The sequence below is a fragment of the Corapipo altera genome, unplaced genomic scaffold (genome assembly GCF_003945725.1).
Source record: "Corapipo altera isolate COAL_440 unplaced genomic scaffold, ASM394572v1 268, whole genome shotgun sequence".
Taxonomy (NCBI): Eukaryota; Metazoa; Chordata; class Aves; order Passeriformes; family Pipridae; genus Corapipo; species Corapipo altera.
Genome location: NW_020884901.1, coordinates 3,329,256 through 3,350,004, shown reverse-complemented (window position 1 = coordinate 3,350,004; position 20,749 = coordinate 3,329,256). Strand labels below are relative to the sequence as shown.

The 20,749-nt window shown below is 53.6% G+C and overlaps 1 protein-coding gene across 3 annotated transcripts in view; it reads left to right on the top strand.

The window, feature by feature from the left end:
- Window positions 1–20,749, top strand: part of RXRA (retinoid X receptor alpha) — a 105,565-nt gene that overhangs the window by 62,870 nt on the left and 21,946 nt on the right. For all 3 annotated transcript variants that reach the window (XM_027649929.1, XM_027649928.1, XM_027649926.1), the window contains 3 exons: window positions 6,250–6,515; window positions 10,982–11,132; window positions 11,974–12,153. In XM_027649929.1, the coding sequence (XP_027505730.1) occupies window positions 6,250–6,515; window positions 10,982–11,132; window positions 11,974–12,153 (597 nt within the window). Of the gene's footprint in view, window positions 1–6,249; window positions 6,516–10,981; window positions 11,133–11,973; window positions 12,154–20,749 lie in introns of those variants that run through there.

Genomic DNA, 20,749 nt, shown 5'->3' with positions numbered 1-20,749 from the left:
ACTGGCAGGAGGCAGCAGCTAATGCCTGTGAGGGGCCAGGCTGGCAGCACGCAGAGGGTGCTGCTGGATTTCCTCCAGCCGAGGAAATCCCTGGAAGGGGACCCTGATGCTGCACTGAAGCCCCAAAACACACCTCTGCTCCTCGCTGGGTTTGGCGGAGGTGCCGAGCGGTCCTGGTGGGGCATTTCGGGTGGGAGCAGGGAGCCAGAGGTGAGAAGCTGTGTGGCTTTGAGGTTTTAGTTTGGTCAAAGTGAAACCTGATGGGAGGAGGAACAACCCACCCGGAGCAGAGAGCAGCTGAAACCGAGTTTCTCACCATCCTCGAGCAGGTTGAACCCCTGTGGCATCACCTGGTGCTTCCTGGGGGAAGGTGCCGAGCACGGCTTAAGAAACACCCCCAAACTTTGGAGCAGCTTCCCAAAGAGAAACTGGACGTGGTGATCTTCAAATGCCTGCAAAAAGACAGGTTTCTGTGTGCTGTCCCCTGTGCAGATTTTAGAAGGTCTGAGAGGGATGTTCTCAGCTTTGTTTTTGTACTCTAGTCCAGAAATGTAAAAAGAAAAATCAATTCCAGTTACTTTTCAGTGAAATCAGAGCTACTCAGCACACTTGACTGCACATCCCGTGCTCCTACATCCTTTTGCCTGTAGCTGTGGAAACAATATTCAGAAGGGATGTATAGTTAACACAGTTGCATCTTCTGAAGTCTTGGAGTGCCCATTCCAAGCATGCCCTGACTGTGTGCCTGGCACTCGGGTGATTTAAGAGCATCAGTTGCCTGTCCTCTCTGGGAAAGTGCTATAAATGCAGCTTAATGTGCTTGGGCCACAGGATGATGCTTGTTTCTTGGACCTGTGGGGGATTTTCTGGGGTAACAGCCACACTGCACCATGCAGGTCATCCCCCTGAGTTTGCCCAGGTCAGGCACTGTTGGGTCCACAGCAACACCCATCCCTGGAATGGGAAGAGGCAGTTCTTGCTCCATCCTCACTTCAGTTCTCAGCTCTGCTGATAAAAATTGAGAGCAAACTTACCCAAGATTGTAGGCCAGGGGCTATTTAAATTCATCACTGCGTTTGTGATCAGGACAAAAGTGAGGACCTGACCTCTTGTGGTCACAGTATTACCATGGCAATTTTCCCATGAAAACTGCAACCAAACCCTCATGTCCTGCCCAGATCCACTGCCTGTTGCTCCCCTCATCCCACTGTTTGCCACCAGTGCCTTCATTTGCTTGGGAAGGCAAAAGGAAGGGAGGGGGGAACCTCCATCATTTTGAGGTTCCTTGTCTGGAAAGCACATGAGATTTCTGAACTACTTTTGAGGAATGAGAGCAAGAGGACAGTGATTTTCACTACCGAGTTCATTTAGGTTTAGAGTCACCAGAAAAGGGACAGTGCTCCTGGGCTCGGGGTGCTGTGTTTGCCTGCAGATCCCATGTGCATTTGGGTGTCAGAGTTTGGAACCTGGTCACCACCAAAGTGACTCTTGAGAGCAGAGGAGGAGGAGGTTTCCAGAAGCCTGATCTCAGCCTGGTCCCACTCCCCTCCCAGCTTGGCCCCACAGTGCTGCAAAGTCCTAACAGGGAGGGCTGACTTAAGGAAGGGAGTGGCAACCCAAATTTAGAATTTCCTGCTGTTTAATACTCAGAATTGATTTGCTTTCTGATTAAGGAGGAGGAGGTGCTGAGGTGAAAAAAAAAAAAAAGCAGAAGCCAGAGGTTGTGGGTGACCTTCCAAATCTCAGCTGGTGTCGGAGACAGGCATGTGGAGTGTTCCCACTGTGTGTTCCCACTGAGCCCTGGAGTGCCTGCAGACCCCTCTGATCTCACCCAGATGGGCTATGGGCTGTGTCCTGGAGCTTCAGCTCTACTCAACTGCAGAAAAACACGACTTGGGGAGTCTGTTTGTGCCTTGAAATATGTTTTTTTTTTTAACTTCCCCTCTCTCAGAAGCCAACCGCCGAGGCACCGAGCTGCTGAGGAAACTCCCTGGATATGCCAGAAAAGGTTTTCCAGCAGAGCTAGGTCACTGTAGTTTTACTGGCAAAGCCTCTTAAGCATAAATGAAGATTATTCTAGCGAAAGCTTATGCTGGTACAGTTTATTCCGGTACAAATGAGCTATCCTGGGAAAAAAAAAAAAAAAAAGCACCTCTGCACTGTTGGAATTGTTTCTGCTTTGGGACATTTTGTGGTCTAGAAATGTTAAAATCACAGCCCTTCGTGATACTGCCGGATCAGCAAAAGCTGGTTTAGCTGCTGCAGACGTGCCCTGGCCAAGCAGCAGCACTTGGAGTCCCGTGCACTGCGTGACAAAATGCCACAGGGAAGGATTGCAAGGGCTGGTGGCATTCCGGATGCTTCCAGCGACCGCAGCTCCCAGAGGGTCTGACCTGCCCGTCTGGGATGCGTCCAGCCATGGCATATTTGCTGGGTCCAAACTGGAGATTTGTGCTCCTGGCCCCAAGAATGCCAAGGGAGTGGAAAATAGCAGTGGAGCTACCCAGGGACGTTGGGTACTTGGCTGCACTGGTCTGATGCAGCTGGATGAAAATGGGGGCAAATGTTTAATGAAGATGGTTTGTTCCCCTCATTGAAAATTATTAATAATATCCTCGTTCTTTTTCTTCTTATGGTGATGATAATAGTAAGAGAGTTCTGTCTGTCACAGAGGCAGGAGGGAAAAAGAACCACAGGAAAGGTTGATTCAGCAGTTGAGATGCTACCCTGGATCTTGCAGTAGCCAGGATCTATTCCCAGCTTTGGCTCCCATTTCCTGTGTGACCTTGGTGAAGGTCACATCAACCTTCAAACCCAAATTTTTACATCGTCGTCTGCTGGAAGGGCTCCTGGCTCCTCAGGGGCATTGCTCTCCCCGTGCCTCAGCTTCCCCACCCGGCATGGTGGAATCCTGAAGAGATCTTGGAAAGACAGGTACCTGCTGAGGGAAAGGGCAGGGAGGAGCACACTGTGCCAGAAAAAACAAGGCTTGGGCTCATTATCTGGAGGCCAGATCAGAAGCCTCTGGCTCTGGTATCCGTGTGGTGGTTCCTGTGCCGCGGAGCAGAGCCGGGATCACGCCCGTGGCTCTGTGCAGCCACAGAGCACCATCACTGCAAGATGGATCACGTGGCCCTGCCCTGAATGTCATATTCTTTGGGAAAAATTCCCATCCAAATTTTGTGGCTGGCGGGTCTTTAGTTTAGAGGAAGAAAAAAGAGCTTCATTGCAAATTCTTCAGCTGCTGACGAGCTCTGGTTTCTGATCTCCCAATTGCCATGGGGCATCTTCTGGGATATATAGAGGTCGTTGTGCTTAAACAAAGGACATACAGAGAAAATAGCTGCAGTTGATGGGTGTGACAGAGGGGAAATGCTTTCAGAACTTTTTTCCTTTTTTTTTTTTTAATTTAGAAACAGGCACAGAGTTTATTTTGATCAAGAGATAGTCACACACAACAGCTTTAAATGGCAAAACTCCACAAGGGAAAGGAATAGTCTCAAACTACTTGAACTGAAAATGCATTTGGGAAAATGCCTCCTGTGTTTGCTGCAGTCCAAGTGGTGTTCATCAGTTTGGGAATTTGTTTCAGTTAAGGGGTTTTCCTCAGTCTAGGCTTTTTTTCCTTTTTTAAAGCGTTCATTTTTCATTCAGGGTCCTCTAGGATACTTGTGATGAGGGAGGAGGGTGAACTCCTCATGTCCTGCTCCCAATCCTCATCTCCCCACCTCGAGTTATTATTTTCTCCAAACTCATCTTCCCACTGGGAACACTCCCCCTTGAGCCAGGGGCTGGCAGCATCTGCCCTGAGTTGCCTCAAGTGGACTCTTGATTTTGCTAAGGAAAAAAACCCAAATCCTTTTCCATATTTGCTTGTTGTTTGGAGGTAAAACGTTTCCCATTGCTACAGCTCTTCCAGCCGGGTTTTGGAGGAGGGAGTGTTCGGATGAGCAGTGGAAACATCCCAGTGTCCAGGGGGTTGCTTGAGCTGGGCTCTGAAGGAGTTCAGGTCTGGTTTGGATTTCAGAGCATGTGGCCAAGGGGTTTGGGTGAAAACACACCCAAATCTGTCCGTGCCAGCACTCACGCCTCCCTGTTCCATGCTTGGTTAGCCCTCTCCTTTCCTTTTTGTTGTTGCCTGAATTATTCTCTCTGGACCATCCCTCCCACACACCCCCAGTTCATGACTGGGTGCTGGGTGCTGGGGATCACATCCGTGTGTGAACAGGGTGGATGAGGGGAGCTGACGTGGTGACATGGGATGTGCAGGGACGGGGAGCTCCCGTGGTACCCCGGGGATGGGGATTTCAGGAGAGGTGCCAGCCCCACACGTGCTTTGCTTTCTGATGTGCTTGAGTAGGCGTGGGCTGGTCGCCAGTAACCTGCCTGTGACCTCTCCTGCCTTAAATGTTCAGGATCTTTTAAAAGGAAAGACTGGGCTTTGCTGCCTTCCCTTTGCCGGCGGGTCAAGTGCCTGTTTCCCCTGGCTGGGAATCCGATGCATCCTTGGAAGGTGTCCATCCATCACCTTGGCTGTGGGTGTTTCTGGGGTCCTTCAAGCCTGGCTGGGACCCCCTAACTCTGCCCCAGAATGAACTCCTGCCTTTTCCCCCTGCTGGGATGGCAGTGGGGATAAAACACCAGGAGCAGAGAGCCGGGAAGCACAATCCCTCTGTGCTAAACCCCCCGGAGCAGACCCTGAAGCCTCAAGGAATTTCCTGGGGTTCCTGTTGTGCTGCCCGCACGTCACTCAGCCAGGGGTGACGTGGTGGCCTGAGGTTGTTTTATATCAACATCCTCTGAGAGCCAATCGAGGCTGGGCCCCCAGGGACAAGGATGCTCCCTTCCACCACGGGCCAGGGATGCTGATGGGATGCTGGGGGCTGTGATGGGATTCTGGAGGCAGCAGTGGGATTCTGGAGGCAGCAGTGGGATTCTGGGGGCAGCATTGGGATGCTGGGGGCAGTGATGGGACTCTGGGTGCAGTGATGGGATGCTGGTTCCAGTGGCTTTGCAAGAGGAGCATTGCTGCCTTGCTGAGCCTTCACTTCCTCATCCTGGGGTTTCCCCACTGGGATGGGTGATCTCTGGGGAGGATTGCTGGGGCTGGGCTGCTGTGTGTTCAGCGAGCATGTTTCCTCACTGTGTAACATTCATGTGCTAATTGCTCCAAAATCCTGGGCAGACAGCTGGCTCCAAGCAGACTGAAGGCAACATTTTCCAGAATTTGGGGTCCGTAGCCAAAAGCAGTGGATCCCAGACCCATCATGAGGGGCCCCTTGCCTAAGCGGTCATGCTGGTGCTTCCTCCTCTCTGGATCCACGTTTGCTGGTGTGAACTGGGGGGTCCTGGTGGGTGTCAGGGTGAGCAGTGGCCATGCTGGGGGGGGCCCATCCACACTGCCCATCCGCCCCCGCCGCCTTCCGTCCGCTCCTGCTCGCAGCCTGCCCGGGGGCCACGAGCCAGCCCCTTCCTCGCTCGGGATTGTTTTGCAAGCAGCGTGACAGGATGAGGAGGAAATGTGCCAGGAATGGCTCCATGTCTCCTCTTGGGAGAATCGAAGTCTATTTATAACCCCCTCTTCCCGCCCCCCTCCTCCCGCTCCCCCGGGACGGCGGAGCCGCTGGGGCGCAGGCAGACACAGCCCGTCCTGTGCCTGCAGAGCTGCTCCCACTCCCCATGCAGCAGGCAGGCGTGTTCCTCCTGGCCAGCACACAGAGCCACAGGATCATTTAGGTCGGAAAAGACCTCCAGGATCATCCAGTCCAACCCTTGAGCGCACAGCCTTCCTTGTGGCATGCTGGTGCGTGGATGGACACACACCCCACATGTGTGATGCACAGACATGCTCTTGCTGCTGAACCACTGCTGCAGCCCCATGTTCTCCAGGCATGGCCTGGCCCTGTGATAAATCCAAATTATCCTGTGGCATGGATGGCATCAGCTGGAGCAGCGATACTGAGTCCCTGGCAGAGCTTAGAGCCAGGGTGCAATGTGTGAGTGAGGTGGAGGAGGAGGGCACTGATGCCTGTCTCAAGGTGGAAATGCTCTCAGCACCTCTCTTAATGCCTGTGTAGATGCTCCAACAGAAGATGGTTTGGAAAGATGGAGGTGCATTGGGAGTTTTGGGGGAGGATGAAAAGCAGCTCCTTGGCAGGGCAAGGAGCAGGGGTCTGCATCTCAGGGCTTGTGTCAGAGCCTGTCCCAGCTGGGAGACTCAACCCCGTTTCTCTCTTTCTTCTCTTCCAGATTTCTCCAACCAAGTCAATTCCACATCCCTGAACTCTCCCACGAGCCGGGGGCCCATGGCCACCCCGTCCCTCCACCCGTCCATCGGGCCGGGCATCGGCTCCTCGCTGGGCTCCCCGGGCCAGCTGCACTCGCCCATCAGCACCCTGAGCTCGCCCATCAATGGCATGGGCCCTCCCTTCTCCGTCATCAGCTCCCCCATGGGCCCGCACTCAATGTCCGTCCCCTCCACCCCCAGCCTGGGATTTGGCACCAGCAGCCCACAGGTAAGTGGTGGGGATGTCTGTGCTGCTTGTTTAGCTGGGGAGAAGCCACGTCCCTGGGTTTCCTCATCCAGACAGGCCCCAAAGGGAGGCAAAAAGCAGAAGCCCAAGGGGGAAACTAAGCTGGAGGCATCCTGTTCCACTGGCTGGAGCTGCCTGTGGGGCTGCCCTGGGTGGGCTACGAGGGACCAGCACAGCCAGGATATGGCCATGGATCACCTGTTTGTCCCCAGGTGAACAGGGGGTGAAAGGGGAGCAGTGACCACCCCTGGGTCACCTGCAGGCAGGAGCCAGAGCCACCCTAAGACTGTGTATACCCTGGGATTATCACCTCAGCACATCCCCTCCAGGGCTGGCCTGTGGTCCCAGTAGAATCATAGAGTTGTTAAGGTTGGAAAAGCCCTCTAAGGTCGTTGAGTCCAATCATTAACCCAGCATTGCCAAGTCCACCACAAAACCATGCCCCCAAGGGCCACATCCACAAGCCTTTTGAACACTTCCAGGGATGGTGATTCCTGGACTAATCCTGTGCAGCCTGTTCCAATGCCTGATGATCCTTTCAGTGAAGAAATTTTCCCTAATAGCCAATCTAAACCTGGCACAGCTTGAGGCTGTTCCTCCTTGTCCTGTCACTTGTGCACACCCAGGAGTCCCCTGCTCACTGCCCGTTTCTCCTTGCAGGGGAAAGATTGGCCTTTGCTGGCAGAAGATTATGTAAAAAACCCTCCAACTAGGGAGAGATAAGCTCTTTTTAAAAATAGCCAGATCGGGGTGCTGGCCAGCCCCTGCCACCTGTTGCTGGCTGCTCGCACGGTATATGTTTAGTAAAAGGGCAGATTAAGGAATTGGCCACCACCTGCCACTCGCTGTGGGTTTATTTATTCCAGGCCCTCTCTGGGAGTCAAGCACCTGCCAGCACCTTTATTTTTAAATATTGGCTTGATTTATTTCCAGAGATAACAGGTCTTTCTACATGGGGCTGTGCTGAGTCCCATCCCTAGGGACCTGCAGGCAGCTTCCCCAGGGTCCAGCATCCCAGTGCTGGACAGAGAGGCAATTTGCCTTTGGATGGGATTCTCCCATGCAGGATCCAGCCCGTGACCCCCATAGACCTGCACCCTGCTCCCCGCTGTGGGTGAGTGGGGTGGACACATCGCCTCCCATCCCGTGGCCGAGGGAAGGGGAACTGAAACGGCGCCTGGGAACGGGCAGTCAGAACAAAATTAGCAGCAGCAGCGCCAAAGTGGTGGGGAAGGAGCGGGAAGGGGGATGTGAGGCAACACGGGGTGAGCCACAAGCTGGGGAGACGACAGGGAAGGGGCGACGCACCCCCAGCGTCGATTGTAAGGTGCAGTTTGCTTTTGGGGCTGGCAGGCCGGGGGAACTGAAACGAAACACAGCTACAGGGCAGGAAAGGGAAGCGAGAGCATGGTGGGATGGTGCCGGGAGCGCGCGGCTCCAGCCCTTGGCGCGGCGCGAACGCCCGTCCTCCGTCCGGGGACTTGTCTTAAGTGGTTTTCCTCGAGGTGACAGTTCGGAGGCCTTCAGCCTAATGGCTCTTGCCATCTGTTCCCTGTCTGGGCGCATTAGGTCCCTGTCCCCATCCCTGCAGAGGCGCCTACCTGGGCTGGCAGAGGAGGAGGAGGAGGAGGGTGCGGGCGGCGGCGAGGCCGATGCGCGGAGGGGAGCGCGGCCCCCGCGCCGCTGCACCGGCCGGCAGAGCGCCGGGGTAATGAGGCGTGTGGCCCCCGTCGCCGGGCGGGGATGGCACTGATGGAAGGTGGTTTGCATCAGATGGCAGATGCCACTTGCCATCAGGCCATGCCTCGTCGCCTCTGGAAAGCCAGCAGAGCAGAAGGGCACGCGGTGCGCGAGGTGCGGTGGGTCCCCAGGGTGGGGCCTCTCCACTCTGGCTCCACCGGGGTGGGGAGGAGCCATCAGGCTCCCAAAACAGGGTGTTCTACCTATCTCATCTGGTTCTGCAGAGGTGAGGACCCAGCAGCCCTTGGTGCCAGTGCTGGAGGATGCTCCAAGTGCTCCCCCTGTCCTCCCTCCAGCAGTGTGAGCTTCCCGGGATCCCACATGGTTTCCAAATGCAGCCCCAAAATCAGGACATGAGGCAGGGTGTCCTGCCATGGGATCTCAGCACACCAGGCCCTTATGGGAAGGGGATGCTGGTGGTGGGCTGAGCTGTGGGTGAGATGTGCAGGGCAGGAATAGTTTGCAGTAGTGAGCAGGGTCCCAGCCAGACTGGGGGGGGTCTAGACGCAGCAGCTCTGCAGCTTACCGGGATTTAACGTATTATTTAAACCCTCTTACCTAAAAATTCTGTGAAAACACGAAAAAAAAGTGCAGGATTTTCAGTAAGAGCTGTGAGGGAGGGACTTTGCATGCAGCTTGCAGGGCTGTGTGGTGCAGCCGCCCCAGGCATCGCTGGCAGCAGCTCGGGGCGCCCGGGGGTGAGCGGGGAGAGATCAGACACGGGATTAGGCTTTTCCAGAGCCGCCGTCTGCCTTTGCACAATGCTCTTTGTAAGGGTGCCTGGGGGACCGGGGAAGGGGTGGGATTTTTTTTTTTTTTTATTTTTGGGTGGGAGGAGGAATAAAGCTCTGCTTGCCAGAAGGGAGGGGATTCAGTCCCCTGGTGCAACGAGCTGAAGAGGGAAGGGAAGGCGCCGAGAGATTCTGGCATCACTGGGGAAGAAAAGCACTGATTCCTCCTGCGTCCCCACTCACTTGCTGAGCTGGAGCCGTCCTGTCCCGGAGCAGAAGTGCTGTGCCAAGGCGAGGGGCTGCTGCCTCCCCCTCTGCTCCCTCCCTGCTTGCACGTGCTGCCGGTTTCTCTCGGTGGCCAGCCGGGAGGGGAAGGCAAGGGGCAGGCGCCGGGGTGGTGTGGGAACCCCAGGGTGCACGTGGTGCCTCCACTGAGGTTTCGGGCCAGAGCTGGGAGAGGAACCGATGACTTCCCCCACCCCAGCCCGGGGCTGACTCAGCGCCCACCAGTTGATGCACGGGACCCCCACCCCTCCTGGGCTGGTTCTTGCTCTGCTCGTCATCCCGCTGATGCTCTCAGGGGGCTGCTCTTTGGACTTCTGGGGCTTGGGGAAGTGGTGGTGAAAGGCTTATCTTCGTCAGGCAGCCATGGCCTCTGCCCTCAGTCCCACGTGTCCACGGCCAGTGATGCAGCGTGACACGAGCTGTAGCCACCGGCTGCACCTGGGAAACGGCTCCATTTCCCACAGAGTGCACTGGGAGGGATTGCTGGGGGTGGTGACTCTGAGTGGCAACCCCTGCTCCCAGGGTAGCAAAGTGAGAGCATGTGCCTGGGGACCCAAAGAGAGAGGTTTCTACCTGGGGACCTGCTTGTCCCTCCCCTCTCTGCTCTATGGAACAGCAGCTGAAGCCCAGGAGTGTATCCCTCGGTGACACCAGGTCCTGGCTGCCTCTGATTCATCAGCTGGCCCACCAGGGTAGGAAAGGGAGGCAGATCCATGACATTTCTCCAGGGTGGGTTTACCTGGCTCTGTTCTGTGGTTGTTAGTCATCTGCCTGCCAAATATTCCCCACCAGCCTGGAGACTTAAAAGCCGGAGGAACGGCTGCTCTGCTCTAATTGACAGATCACAAGCCCTGGGACTTCCCTGAATTAATTTGTGACAAGTGCAATTGCTGAGGATCTCTACTAGGTAGAAAAACACAACAAACTGAAGCACAATCCTGTGTATCCAACTTGGGTTTAGAGATTGATAGTGTTGGTGGCTCTGCGACAGTCCCTGGTGCAGTGGTCCCGGCAGAGGAGCACTCTGTCCCTGAGGTCACTGAGTCTGGTTCCCCCTCAGACCCTCACAGGGTCTCTGTGAGCTTGTCTCCCTTATAGATGGGTCAATCCTACATCTCCCTGCCTCAGTTTCTCTCTGTAGACAGGAAGACAACAGCCCTGCCCTGCTCCACAGGAATCCTTCACTCCATATCAGTGCCGTGCCAGCACTCAGCTTCCACCCCATTCTTTGCTTCCTGGGGGCCAAGCTCACTGGGGAGGGAAGACACATGTGGAAGTTGCAGAGACGTGTCCCACCCGAGCCAGTTCTGGAAAGCTAGGCCCCATTGCATCTGGGATCTATTTATTTACCATGAAGCATTCCTTTGGAGAGATAATGCTGAAAGGATATGCACGAGTGTCCTGGCCTTCATCAGCCATACAAGCACTTGCTCCCAGCCAACTGCTCTCCCATGAGCCATCACTGCAGATCGTGTTCCCTGCGTGCCCAGCTCTTATGCCAGGGCAGCAGGTGAGCACTCGTGCCCAAATCATGAACCCAGAGGTTCAGCTTTGTGGTGGGTGTTTTAAGTGGTGCTGGTCCCCACTGGAAGCTTGTCCCCTGCTCGTCCACCTAGCCCCATGTCCCAGCTGGCACAGCCCCACATCCCATGTCCCTGGTCCCCACTGAGCCCTGTGCTTCTACCTCAACAGCTCAACTCGCCCATGAACTCCGTCACCAGCACAGAAGACATTAAGCCACCCCTGGGGCTCAATGGAGTCCTCAAAGTGCCAGCACATCCCTCAGGAACGATGGCCTCCTTCACCAAGCACATATGTGCCATCTGTGGGGACAGATCTTCAGGTAAGGCTGGTGCCTGCCCTGGGAGGGGCTCACAGCGGCAGGCTCAGGATACAGGTACCCTGGGAGAGGGTTGGCATGACTCCCCAGCTCCCTGTGGCACAGCTTCCTGTGCTCTCAGAGGAGAGATGAGAAGTCCCTTATTGACCAGCCTGGTCCAGGGCAGGCTCTGAGCTGAGCTGGCAGACGCCAGGTCCCTGTTTAGCAGTGGGGTTACATCCTCAGCCCATCTGAAAACAAGGCATCAGTGAGTGTCCCTCCTTCTCCCCATCTTTGATCTGCAGTGGTACTGTCACACAGTGCCAGATAAAAAGATGAGCTTGACACAGTCTCTCCACTCTGGGAGATAAAGATGTGCTAATTCCCTTTATTCTCACACTGTTCTAAAAGCTCTCTGCTCCAGAAGAGCTCTGGTCGCCTAGTTAGTGAGTCCTTAGGGACCTCTCCTGTGCCTGTACTGTGCACCCACGCTCCACTGCCAGCCTGAAGCCCAGGGCTTTGGAGGGTGGGTGTACAGAGCATGCTGGGTCGTGTGGCTGGCATGGGAGGTTCAGAGGGGGCACAGAGGGCACCCTCTGTTTCACTGCTGCGCTGCCTCTCCCCTGATGTATGCCTAAGAAATGCCGAGGGCTTTTCCTGCGTGGGAGGCAGGTTGCAGCCCACGGAGCGCATCCTGATTTTATGGAAGTCAAGTCAGGGCGAAGCCACTGCTCTTCAGCTCCGGCTCACGGCTCCAGGAAACCTTTGCCTCCCCCAGATCCCGCTGGGAGACAGGCCCCGGGAAGAGCTGACGGTCCGTGTGGGGAGGAGGAGACACTTTTAACCCGAGTCTCGTCCCCCACAGGAAAACATTACGGGGTTTACAGCTGCGAGGGCTGCAAAGGCTTCTTCAAGCGCACGGTGCGGAAGGACCTCACCTACACCTGCCGCGACAACAAGGACTGTTTGATCGACAAGCGCCAGCGCAACCGCTGCCAGTACTGCCGCTACCAGAAGTGTCTGGCCATGGGCATGAAGAGAGAAGGTAAGGCCTGGCCTGGCCTCAGCACCCCTGGGTGCTGCAGGAATGTTTCCTTCCTTAGGAGGCTCCGTCAGGCTCCTGTCTGGGGTGTCACGGTGGGCACCTGGGGCAGCGTCACCTTGCCGGGGTGACAAAAGTGTTTGTGTCTCGTTTATGTTTTGCTTTAGTGCCACAGCCAGGGCCTCCCGTGGGCTCCAGAGCGGTGCTGAGTCCTGGAGTGGTGCCTGGTGATGGGTGGGCCATGGGCAGGGACACTTTCCACTAGCCCAGGTTGCTCCAAGCCCCGTCCAACCTGGTCTTGAACACTTCCAGGGATGGGGCAGCCACAGCTTCTCTGGGCAGCCTGTGCCAGGGTTTCACCTCCCAGTCCAGTATCTGATTTTTTTCTCGTGGGGAAGAAGAAAGAAATTCAGTCTCATAAAATATAGCTCTCCCCTCACTGGAACTTAAATTTAGGATCTAAAACCTCCCTGGCAGTGCCTCTTTTAAGTGCTCTTTTTATATGCTGACTCCGTCTGTTCTAATCTGCTGGCAGAACAGGCTTTTACCAGACATGACGTGAAAATGACCCCAGTTCTCTGCTGCCTTCTCCCCTTACATCTTCAGAGCCACACTTGCCTCCCTGACAGGCTGATAAAACCGTCCCTGTGGCCAGCAGAGCTCCAGCCTGGGTCCCTTTGAAGAGCACTTAGTCCTGTCTGGAGCATTGATTAAACGGGGCAGTGCTGGAGCTGCACTGAGTGTTGGGCAGACCTTGCCACCCTCGATTTATGGGGTTACCCAAGGACCCACGACGTGCAGAGTCATCAAATGTCAAAGCTGTCTGTGCTGGAGGTGTGGGGGGATTGCTGGGGCACCCAGGGGACCTCCTTGGTCCTGCTGAGCTTAACCCTTTGGTGCTCAGAACGAATCTTCCTGCCCCACCAGACCTCTGATCTTAAATCGAGAGGCTGAGGCATTCGGAGAGTGCCTGTGAGGATGAGTGGGACAGTGCAGGTGTGTGTGGGGGCTGACATTGCCCTGGATGCTGTGCAGAGGGGCAGAGACATGGGGAGCACTGGATGCCTTGGGAGATGTGCAGCAGGACAAGGAAAATCTAATCCAAAACCTGAGCCGTGGGAGACTCAGGTGACTAAAAAGAAGCCAAGAAGCCTCCTGTGTGTTCAGCAGCAGCACTTGCTTCTCAGGGGAGAAACGTGGAGCATCCCATTCCCCTGACATTGCCTCCAGAGCCTTCCTTCAGCCCCCAGAACATCAGCCAAGGTCTGTAGGGTTGGGAAAACCAGCAGGAGTGCTGTAACTGCAGCCTGCAGTGACATCCTGTGAGCAGGTACCTGCGCTGTGCCTGCCGTTAGCGGTGATTGCATGGGCAGCACCGCTCAAATTACGGGTCCATTAATTAACTTCTAAATGGTGGTGGAATTCCCCAGGGAGCGCAATACAGTAGGAGGACTCTATTAATTCATCTTGATTAACGTTATCACAATGAATAGCAAATGAATTCATAACGATCAGACAGTTATTTAAAAGGGTGACAGATGGGATCTTGGTAACTCCAGAAGTGCGCTCAGGCAGTGCTGGCTGATCTGGTGAGGACAGCGTTGGAGAAGGGCAGGAAGCTGGTGATTTGGCAGACAGTAGATGTTTGGGGCATAATCCCCATGTAGGGAAAGCTGGAATAACTCCTCTGGTGTCCAAATAAAGCTCTGTCTTGTTTTAAACCTAAAAATTCAGTGCCTTGAGGAGATGTCCAAGTGTTGTCCTGGAACTGAAAGTCAGAAGTTGGATCTTGCTAAGCTTTGGTTTTAAGTAAAACTCTTCGAGTGTTGAGGTTTTGAATGAAACTCTTGAGTTTCACGTGTGATGTCCGCATGATTTGTCAAAAAAAAAATAAATCTCTTCCCATTGCAGCCATCCCAGCTCACTGCTGCTGCCCAGCCACTTTGCCAGCCAGTAATATTGTCCTTGTCTTTACAACAGTCCTCTTGCATCCCACCTCTATTTTGGGGAAGAGTTTTGGGCTAAATCCTGCTTTGCTAATTTGTTTTGCCTGAATAAAACATATCTGGCTTTCTATCCTCTAGCATAAACTGTTGTATCTTTTAAGTAACAGAGCCAGGGTAATGGGCCTCATTTCCCTGTAAAATATCTTGCTCTGGAGACCTAATTTATAGCTGCATAAAGGCATAGCAGATTCCTGCTGGGAAGTATCTCTCTTGTAGCCCAAAGGTACTTGGATGTTGTGGAAGTACAGTAAAACTCTCTAAAGTGAGTAGTGTGGCTGTGGTGAGAGGCAGAGCTGTGGTGGTGATGCTGGGAAGAAGAGGGATGAGGGTCACAGGCGTACCCAAAAAACCTGTGCCAGGGAGTAAAAGGAAAGGAGCTCTTACTCAGGTGAGAAATTGGATTAGAGAAGTAAAATCAACAGGACCTCTTGGGCAGCTGAGAAGGTCTGGAAGGGTTTGATCCTGACAGCTGGGGGGTCTCTAGGTGAACATACCAAGAGCAGACCCAGAGGGATGAACCTTGTGCTTGGCCAGGGTAGAAGCAGCAGCACGAGGGAGGTGAGGGGCAGGGGTTGGCTGTGGGGTACTGCTGGGAGGACAGGGATGGCTTCAGGGCTACAAACCTTGGCTTAAAGGGGTGAAAGTCTCCAGAAGCAGAAGATTCTTCCCATTGTGTGCATCTCTTCTTGCTGTTCCCTGTTAAAAACATACAGAATAGTTCATGGTGAATGAGCCTCACGGCTCTGAGATATTGCAGCTATAATAAATAAGCAACTGGGAACATTTTTCCCTTATGAATTACTGCCAGCTGTGTGAGGTTTTGGTTTTTATACTCTGTCTCCCACTAAATACCGGATAGTCAACAAAATTAAGATTACCATCAGGGATCTTGACTAATGCAGGGATTATTATTATTATTGTTGTTAGGGTGGCTGTTTGTATCCAGAAGCAGAACTCTCCCTGCTTGATCTGTTACTCATTAGGGTCTAAGGTGTCTGTGGATCAGCAGCCTTGGATTTCAGAGGGGGAAAAAGTGGAAACTGCCTTGGAGTTAGGGAGGCAGAGGAGGGAGTAAACACCGAGGGTCTTGGGATGAAGGGGTCTCGTGTGCAGTGCCGTTCGCTGGGTTAACATCAGAGGTGAAGGAGGTCATCAGAGGCTGCAAACGCGTTGCAGCTCGTCGCTGTCTCGTGTGAGGAGGTCCCGGCCCCTCCGTTGCTGGCAGCACCGCCGGCTCGCCCGGCTCGCAGGAAATACCAGCGAGGAGCCCTTTCTCATGCTCCCGCCGGCCGCCCTTGGCCGGCTCACAGGCAGCAGAGCGTTGGGAACCGGCACAGCCCGGCCCCGCCGCTCTGGCTGCCGCCTCTGCTTCCCCCGGCGCTGCCCCCGGACGTGAGCGGCTCCCCGTGCGAGCCAGCCCGGCTCCACAGGACCTGCTGGGCTGCCCACTCTGCCAGCGGGGCTCCCCCGTGCCGGGCAGAGGGCTGGGCGCGCTGGGAGCGCTGGCGGCGGGTTTGATGCCAACTGGGTAAAGTGGGTGTTGATGCATCTCCACCATCTCCACCATCTCCACATCTCGTAGCCCGTGTGGAGACCACAGAGCTGTTCTCCTCCAGCACCTGCGGCTCAGGCTGCACAGCTGACCCCCAGGATCGTTCCTAAATCCAGGTGCAGGTACCCTGACAGCGTGGCCTGGGTACAGCGTGGCCACAGCTTGTCTCCACCAGCTGCTGGGACGTGATCCAGAGCCATGCTCTGAGCATCCAGGATGTCTGTCCAGCTGCACACCTGATCTCTGATTTCAAGGCTTCATTAAACTTCACAGCCTGAGTTAATTCTTCCCCTTCTCCTGTGTTTGTGGGTTGGTTTTCCGCCTCTCTCTTGCACTGCCATCGAGCTGAGGGGTTTAACCTGGGAGAGGTTGGACTTGCAGCATCTCTAGTCTGCAGCCTGGAGACCTTCCCATGTCTCCAGGGAGCTGTTTAGATATATCACTTAGTCCAGAAGGACTGAAGATTCCCCCTGTTCAAATTTGGAGCTCAGCTGCTGCACTGACTAAAGTCTCTCACTGAGCTGTGCCCAATCCCCTGCCATAGCTGTGCATTCCCTCTGCACCCCCTGGAGCTGGAGCCATCCTGGCTCTTGGAGCATCTCTTGGGACCAACAGGAGCAAAAAGGGTCCGGGGAGAAAGAGCAGGAATTCAGGTTTCCAACCCCCTTCCCAACTGAAGCAGGCAAGTGGCCATAGCCTAGTGGAGGGGCAGAGTTCAAGAGCACAGTTATTTTTAGTAGTAATTTTGGAATGGAAAATGTCTTCCAGCTTAATGAGTTTGTTTCTTATATCCTTTTAAAGTGCTGCTGTTTAAACCAGCTGGTTAAATGATGCTGGGTCTGGTTTTTTGTTTTTAAGGATGCTCTTGGGTTGAGGAAAAGGGTTTGGTTTATGGTTTTCTCTCCTTTGCCAATGTTGCTGTTTGCTTATACTTCAGTACCTGGCTTTGGAGAGTGAAGTGAGCTGGGGATTTTTGCTGTTGCTTTCCAGAGTTGTTCCTCATGTGAACTAACTGCATGCAAAGGTTTCAATCCACTTTTTAACACTCTTAAGTTATGTTTTTTAATTACCATGGTGGTATTTTGCGTTCCTTAAAAAAAATCCAGTAGTCAATTGAAAATGCTGGAGAAAAAAACCCCACCATTTATTTCACGTGTCTCAGCTTTTGAGGTTGTTTACAGTAGCAGAAAGCTGCACCTCTGAAGAAAAAAAAGGTGACACACGAAAGCAAAGCAGAAGAAACGCTGTCTGAATGAGTTTCCTCAGCTGTCGTGGCATTTTCGATACAAACAGGTACCTCAGGCATAAGCACTTCAAGGTGCTGATGATCCACAGTGAAGATGTGGCTTCATAAAAGGCAGCAGAGGCCAATAAATCCCACTGTGAGTGAAATGGAAATCCCCAATAACCCCCCACCCAGCTCCTCATAAATAACGAGCCACCCACCTGCAGGGTGGGAGAAGATGGAGCAGGTTTGGGGCTCAGAGGCTCTTTGGGCTTCTCCATGTGCTGAGAGGCTCCCTGTCCCCAGGGACTCCAGGCACTGGGTGTGTCACCCAGAGAAAACCCCATTCAGTCCATTTTTGGTGGGAGTGAATTATCCTTCCCCAGTCACCCACCCTGGTGCTCCTGGAAGGATGGATTTTCATCCCAGAAAGCACTCATGTGTTATCTCTGGGTGAGTGACCATTAGAGCTGCTGTAGCCTCCACATCTATCCCAGCAAATACACAAACCTGTGATGCTCCTGCCCGTGGGGGCTCTCAGAAACACCTCTGCCCTGTGGAAAATCCTGCTTCCCTTGTGCCTCTTCCTCCCTTTGTAAGCATTCCTTTGGTACAGAAGTGCAGTGCCCCATGAGCACCACCCACAGGGCTTGGTTTGGGCACCTGAACTGGGGCAGTTGTCACTTTGCAACAGACTCAGACTTGCTTTTTTAGCCATCAAATGCTGCCCCACGAGCAAAGACAAGGTGGCCGGTGTGATGTGGACACCAGCAGAGGATGGGTCTGGCATTTTGGCACATCAGCCCTCGGACCCAGTAGCTGAGCTCTTCTGCAACCCGTGGGATGAGACACTTTGGATCCTAAAGAGAGAGAGGTCACCAAGAAGCGGTTTGGACACATGGGGTTCCGTGTCTTGCTGTACCATGGCCTGGGGAAGTGCAGATGGGCTGGAGAAGCTCGAGATGAAAAATGACAGCGACTGCCCTGAGGCAAGTAAAGACCAAATCAAGCAGAATAACACAGGAGCCTCTTCATCAGGTGCCATGGAAAACACAGGCTTCTGTCCTTGGCTCGGCTCAGACATAGCTGGAGGAGGTGGGGCCGCCTCTCCGAGCTCCCTGACTACAACATCTTTTTTTTCCTCCTCAAGTGGATTGCAAGGTTCAAATGCTTCCCTTATGCTTAGAAAATCAGACTGGAAAAGCTCTCAGCCATACGAGTCTCCTTGAAGAAAAACAAAAGCGTTGGCACAGCCGTGAACACGGAGGAGAGCGCAGGGAAGCTCAGCTCTGGAAACATGGCATGGCTGGGGGAGCCACGGCTTGGGGCTGCTTTGCCTTGCAGGAGAGTGTTTTTTTGGGATGCAGCAAGCAAAATGCCTGGCTCACATCCCGTTTTTGGATAGGCCCACGCTGTTGATGAAATGCTGGGCCACCCTCATGACCAGAAAAATCAGCGTTGTTGGGAACAGCACAGTCCTAAGAGTGGATCTAACACCCACAGACTGAGAGGGAGATGAAAGGACAGGGACACCTGCTCCTCTCTGTGGCTTCCTTGCATCCATCCGAGCCAAACCCTGTGGTTTGTCCAGACAAACCTGTCTGCTGAGGCGGGAATTGAGTGTGGTGGGAGTCAGGATGATCACACTGGTCTTGCAGAGAGCCCCTGCCAGCCCTTCCCTCCTCCTGCTCTCAGCAACGGGATGTGTTGCCAGCCCTTCACCTCCTTATCACCATCTCACTGCAGCAAGAGCAGGAGGGCCCAGCTGAGGTTGGAAAGGTCTTTAGAGGTCATGCTGTCAAGTGCCTTGTAATCACAGGCACTCTGTAGTTTAATCCTCTTCCCAAGGTTCTCTTGGACAGCAGCTGGATGTCTCTTTACCCACCCAGCAAAGCAGGAGGGCACAGTGCAGAAAAATCCAGTAGAAGCAACAAGAAACAAATGATATAATGAACTTTGTTTCTGAATTTTACTGTGTTACAGGGGTGGAGCACCATCCATCCCCATGCACAGGACTTCTGGGAAGCCAAGAAGAACGAGGTGTTCCCATTTCAATATTACCAGACAAGCTGCCATGCAGCTGCCACATTTGTATTTCTCTTTTTAAAAATATAAATAAAGGACAAACCCACAAAGAAACCCAGTTCCCACACCAAGTCCGTTTAAAAAATGTATTTTTGTCATCTCCAATGTGGTTTATTTGACTAATCCCAGGGGGGAGTGGACTCCAGAGATGAGATCCTAGATCATTATGGTGAGCAGTGTCCTCACTGCTGGAGATTTTCCTTCATACAAACATCTCATATTTCATGATTTAAAAAAATACTTGCCCTTCTTCCCTTCCTCTGCCCCACGTACTACTTTTCCCCTACATCTCAAGAAACAAAGTCCTTGTTCTTTTTCTGAGATGGTGATGTGTCCCTCAGCATCTCTGCTAAGAAGGAACAACAGCTTGTCAGGTCCTCAGTAGCTCCAGGGAAATTCTGATTGCAGGAAATTCAGGCATCTTGTGCCTGTGGAGATGGGAGACATGGAGGACTCAGCTAAGAAGGTGTGTGAGTGACTGACAGCTCTTAGACACTTCTCCCTGCTCCTTTCACCTTGGATGTGCTCTCTGAGCTTCTGAAGCACCTGCAGGGAATTCCAAGTCTTGGAACCCACAGAATCCCAGAGTCTTGAATGCCAGCTGCAAATCCCTTCACCTTTCAGGACAACTTGTTGGGCTTTACGCCCCCTGGAGCTGTAGGATGCTTCAGGGTGTATCTTAAATTAGGAAAATGGAGACACAAGGTTTGAATTCAACCTCTGGATCCTGAAGGGGGACTTTGGGAGTGCCACACTGGCAGAACAAGGTGACAGTAAGATGATTGTTGGAGTTCATGTGTACCCCAAGGCCAACCACAGAGCTGTGGTAGGAGCAAACCTGTTGCACACATGAAGAATGAAGCTGTTGCGACTTCATTGCTGGAGCCGCCTGTAGGGAGAGAAAACAGCATCTACAACTGAGTCAGCAGCCTCACAGGCATCCCTGAGAGCTACATCCATCAACCAGGGCTGGGCAGGTGTCCTGCATCATTCCCAGGTGGGGTTCACAAACACCTAAGGAGCGGCAGAGCTTCACGTAGTGCAGTCACCTGCTCCTGCAGGTGCACACCTTGGTGCAGACCTGTGCATGAGGCATCATCCTCGGGGGAAGGGGGGATAACAGGGTCTCTGAGCTCAGTGTTGGGAAACAGCCAGTGCTTTCCTGCAGCCCAGAGAGCCAGGGATGGGATGGGATAGGATGGGATGGACGGGGGCGATGGCAAAGTGACGCCAGGCTGGTCCTGCCTTTGGAGAAGGCTGGCTGGGCTTGGAAACACGGGGGTAGCAAAGCAGGTAATGCTCTCCCCGGCAAGAACTGGGTTTATCTTTGGATCCTGGGTGGGAATACACCATCTGCTCTGCCCGGGGTGTCACTGCTGCCTCAGGCAGCTGGGACAGGGCGAGTGTTGGGATTGCGTGGGGCTGAGCTGGGATGAGTCAGCTGTCCCCTGACCAGCTCCCCAGCGAGCTGCAGAACCAATTTTCTAGTGTAACAGCTCAAAGCAGAGATCAATAGGAATAACTACTTATGTGTATAATCTCTTCCCATCTGTCTCTTCTGTCTGTCGTTTGTATCAGCTGGATTCAGCCTAATCAGAGGCCAGAGCTGTCGTGATGGACTGTAAGATTCTCTCTCCTATAACCCCTGAAGTGTCTCTGATTCTTCATGCCAAGAATGTGGCTGTTGGCTTTGGTGAGGTTGAGATTTGCAGATTTAAGGCTTTAAGTAGC